This window comes from Pteropus alecto, unplaced genomic scaffold (assembly GCF_000325575.1).
Source record: "Pteropus alecto unplaced genomic scaffold, ASM32557v1 scaffold78, whole genome shotgun sequence".
Classification (NCBI taxonomy): domain Eukaryota; kingdom Metazoa; phylum Chordata; class Mammalia; order Chiroptera; family Pteropodidae; genus Pteropus; species Pteropus alecto.
The window spans coordinates 4018716-4023281 of record NW_006443124.1 but is presented as its reverse complement, the minus strand read 5'-3'; the positions used below and the strand labels follow the sequence as shown (position 1 = coordinate 4023281).

Sequence of the window (4566 nt, the reverse complement as noted above, 5' to 3'; positions counted from 1 at the left end):
CTGTGCCATCTATGACCCTGCTCTGACCTCCATCTCCCACCTGAGAGTGTCCTGTGGAGCTCCCAGTGCCTAATTGTCCCAGCTCAGGGCATGTGTGGCAGGATGCTGCCTGTAATTGCAGGTTGGGCTTTGCACAGCTCCAGAGGGTTCCTTCCTGTCACAGTCATGTGACAGAGGTTGGAATTCTCATTATGATAATTCTCTAGCAAATAACAGTATAGTGTCTTGAGGAGGAGTGTCTTTGTACAAAGTCCCAGTCGGGCTGAAAGAGCCAAACCTAGTCTGGGACTGAAAATGAAAGTCAGCATGGACTGCAAAAGGAAAAAGCCAGCTAAGAGGAGAGAGAAGATAAAGCCAGCCTCAGGACCAACAGGAAACATGTGAACATGTACATAAATGACTTTCTCCCAAAGTCATGCAGCAGCTGTAAATTGTCATGAGGACCCCTGTTTGGGTGACCACTGCTTCCTGACCTATGACAAAAGGCCTGCTTTGCTATTCTCATCTATATCACTGGAGATGCCCAGCCTTTCAGCCACCCTCATCTCATGACAGCACTCAGTCCCTGATTAATCTCTGCTTTTCTCAGTCCCAGGTCCAAAAGCACAACCAGACCAGAAGTGATTCCTGCTTTGCTTAGACCGTCTTTGGAATCATTGATGTGGAACCCCAGATTTACAAAAGAGCTGCCCTCCTTCCATGGGTCCTCTGGAATGCCCACCTCATCGCACCAAGTCAGGAAATCAGATTCCGTCAGACTGCAGGCTCCATCCTGGTGGTCTCTGTAATTAGGCTTTAACGAAACTGTTGGGCTGGAATAGTGGACTATAATTGGCAGCCCTGCCAGGGTCATGGGATGGAGGGGTAACGTTTCCCAAAGGAAAGGGGACCGCTGTCATCAGGAAAAGGTGAAAGTGTTGGGCATCCAGACGCAGGAGATAGCTCTTGGAGTGGTGCTCAGTTATTTCTAATTATTATTAATGAAGCCATGTTTTTAGAGAGACTAAGCAAATATCTTACAAAATTATAGATCATTGTAATAATGATTGAATATTTGCTGTGTGTCAGGCACTGTTTGTTTATAACCTCATTTCATTTTTTTTTTTTTTGAGAATTTTTATGAGTTTGAGCCAAGCTGACAACATATGCAAGGAGCAAGATCTCAGATCCTCCCATCATTTCATTCTTAAAGTGACCTCACACCTATTTTATAAGTCTCTGCAATTTCTAGGACATGCTCTCTATGCATGGAGAATCATCCAGCATGGGAATGTTGGAGGCAGGTTGCTCCCAGCTCTGGATACCACCTCAGTGACTCTGCTGGCCTGGCAGCTGTCCCCTGGATCCCTCTTGATCTTCGTGGGGACATATGAAGTCAGAAGATCCAACTCACTCTGCTTTAGGACTCATACTCTACTTTGGCGGCAATAATGAGAATAACAACCATTAAAACCACTCGTTAGCCATTTTACTACAGGCAGGAACTGTACAAAGAGCTTTGCGTGTATTATCTCATTTAATTAGTAGAGCAGCCCTGTGAGATTGTACATGATTCCTTATTTGACAAATGGAACAGAGGCCCAGGGATGTTCTTCGTTAAGGTCACACAGTTAATGAATGACAGAGCCAGGACTTGAACTTGAGGCTGTCTAGAGTTCATGTGTTCAACCACAAAGCTACACTGCTTGACTGACCTGCAACCATCTGTAAATGCGGCCTCTGATTATATTTTTGTACTTGTTTATTTATGTACTTGTTCATATGTAAATATATTTTTAATGAATTAATGAAGAAAGCACTCAGCATCGGGCCTGGCTCAAGAGTCTCATGAGTCATTATTACGGTTACAGATGGGAGTGTTCTTGAAAAGTATGTAAATCAAACCCTATTCTGTCTGTAACTTTTGCTTGCAATTCTCATTTTATCTTCATTGCTCTGTGATGTTCAGTTTTCCATGGCTCTAAAATGCTCTCCACCTCTCCTCTGAATGCCATCTGCCAAACTTCTCCCACACGCTCCTAATGTGGCAAACAAACATATAAAAGCAAGCGTCTAAAAAATAAAAGCATCTCTTAGCAAATTCTTTTGGGAGGGGAAGGATCCTGTTGTCATGGGGTAAATAAGTAACCCCCCCTAACTTTCCTGTTCATAATCTCAGGAATTTTGGGAGGATTTGGTGAAAGAAAGGGGAATGTAGACTGTGATGGCTGTCCCACAGATGGGGGACACCCCAGGGGATTCTCTGCTGCTGAGAGTAGCCAGAGGGGCTCAGAGTTGGGGCTCCAGCCATTGGCATCGTTGGCATCATGAGCAACTGGGTCACAATGAACCCCAGGCCCACTGAGGCCATATCTCTGGAGATGGTGCCCATGAACCTGCATTTAGCTCATTTCTAGTGAAGAGCTGTAGTCTTATTCTAATATCATGGGAAGGAGCCTGGGGCAGGGCTGAGGTCACTGTTCATTAGGGGAGGAAGTATGTTTAAAAAAATGTCTCGTGGATGGCTCCCTCTTTAGGGGGTTCCTGATTTTTCTCTCACATGTCTTCTCTGCACAACCTTTCATCTTGGCTGCACTTGCCTTATTAACACCAACTCAACTTATTACACTATTTTGCTAAGACTCCACCTCTGAAGAATGTGATGGGAGAGAATTCAGTCTTCCTGCTTCTTCCTGCAGACACGTTTCTGCTTCCAGAAGGCTGCTTGCACAGGACCTAACATCTTTCCAGGCTCCTTGTTCTTTTTCTTATTTCTTCTGGTCTTGGCTGCTGCTGTTCCACTGTGGGGGAGGCAGGGAGGATGCTCCTAGAATGTGCAAAGACCCACATTGGACTTCCCCTTGTGAAGTCCAATGATGGAATTCATACGAGTCACTTCATATTTGGATTTGAGGCCCTGAGATTTGTACCTAATTTCGTATGGACTGGATTGAGAAGATTGGAGCTTGTTTGTTTATCCCCTTGGCTGACCTTCCCCTCCTTCTTTTCTGCATCTGTTTATTTCTTGTCTCTAGCTACTGTTGTAGGTTTCATTTGTCAGTCTGGTCTGCCTTAATGATGCCTGCAAAGGAGGTAGGGCCCAAACCTGTGCCTGGCTGGGAGATTAAAAGGAGGCTCTAGGGGCATTGTGGGAAGAAAGGAATAAATACATGTAAAACATCTTGCTACAACTCAACAACAACAAAAAGAAACAACTCAAATTCAAAAATTAGCAAAGGACTTATATATTTCTCTAAGAAAGATATACTGGTAAATTACTGAAATCATCAGGTATATGTACCCCATCTTTGGAACACTGGTCTAAATTATGGGGCTCAGTAAGTTTATGGAAGTGGATTCTCTCAGCTATGGCCGTGGAGACCTTCTTGGCAGTGGGTTGGATCTCACCTGCCTGTCTTCCTCATGAGTCCCATTGCATTCTCTTCATCTGGGGCCAGACACAGAAGGCGCCGTTTCAACTTTTAGAATCACTCCAAACTCCTGTTGGTATTAGCATGTTCTCCCCAAGTTTCTGTTCTTTTAATAGATCTGATTGCACTCTGCTCCACCACACCTGGGGTTAAGCCTCTGTCGTACAGGCAAAATCAGCTGACTTGAGGTGTGATGTTGAGATAGGGTTCTCTGGTCCCCCAGAGGACTTTTCAGCTGAGCTGATGAGCCACAACCTTCTTTTCTTTGCTTGATATGTCTCCTAACGCTCCTTTTGAAAAGATTTATTTAAAAGACTTTCTAAATTTCGTTTACTGAGGAATTACTTTCATATTATCTTAAAGGTACAGCTTGATGAGATTTTATGGAAGTATACACCCACTGATCTAGGTTCAGTCCTGTGCTGTTCAGTGTGGTAGCTGCTAGCCCTGTGTGGCTATTGAGCAATTGCAGTGTGGCTGGTTGGAACTGAGATGTGCTATAAGTGTCAATTACACCCTAGACAACTTAGTACAAAAAAGAAAAAAAGGAAACATATCATTGGTAATTTTTAAATAGTGATTAAATATCCAAATGACAATATTTTGGGTATATCGCATTAAATGAAAATATACCATTAAAAGTAATTTCAACTGTTTCTTTTTAGCTTTTTAAATATGGCTGGTAGGAAATTTTAAATTACACATGCAGCTTGAGTTTTATTTAATTTGGAAAATGCTGGTATAGAACATTCCCACCATGCTGGGTTTCCTCATGTTGCATGAAGGAATACCATCAATCCATCCCTAAAGGTAGCTCCTATTCTGATGTCTGTCATCATAGGTTCACTTGGCTTGTTCTTGACCTTCATGTAAATGGAATAATATAATATGTACTTCTTAGTATCAGGCTTTTTTCACTCAGTGTTAAATCTGTGAAATTCATCCATGTTGTAGTCATTTGTTCTTTTTCACTGTTCTGTAGTATTCTGTGGATGTAATTTTACCCATTCTGTTGCTGATAAACACTGGTATTTTCCAGTGTTGGGCTACTGTTGATAAGGCTATAATGATTTTGTACCTGTGCTTTGGTGTATGGACATAATAAACACTCATTTCTATTGGTACATACCCAGGAAAGGAACTGCTGGGTCATGGG

General features: G+C 42.8%; 1 protein-coding gene across 2 annotated transcripts in view; it reads left to right on the top strand.

The window, feature by feature from the left end:
- LOC102895193 overlaps nt 1–1816 on the top strand; it is a 16834-nt gene extending 15018 nt beyond the window's left edge. Inside the window, exons 3-4 of one of the 2 annotated variants that reach the window (XM_015598066.2) lie at nt 590–784; nt 1113–1816. In XM_015598066.2, the coding sequence (XP_015453552.1) occupies nt 590–784; nt 1113–1431 (514 nt within the window). In that variant the 3' untranslated portion in view covers nt 1432–1816. Of the gene's footprint in view, nt 1–589 lie in introns of both variants that reach the window. The other variant, XR_003043450.1, reaches the window with a different exon arrangement.
- Nucleotides 1817–4566: the final 2750 nt, after the last annotated feature.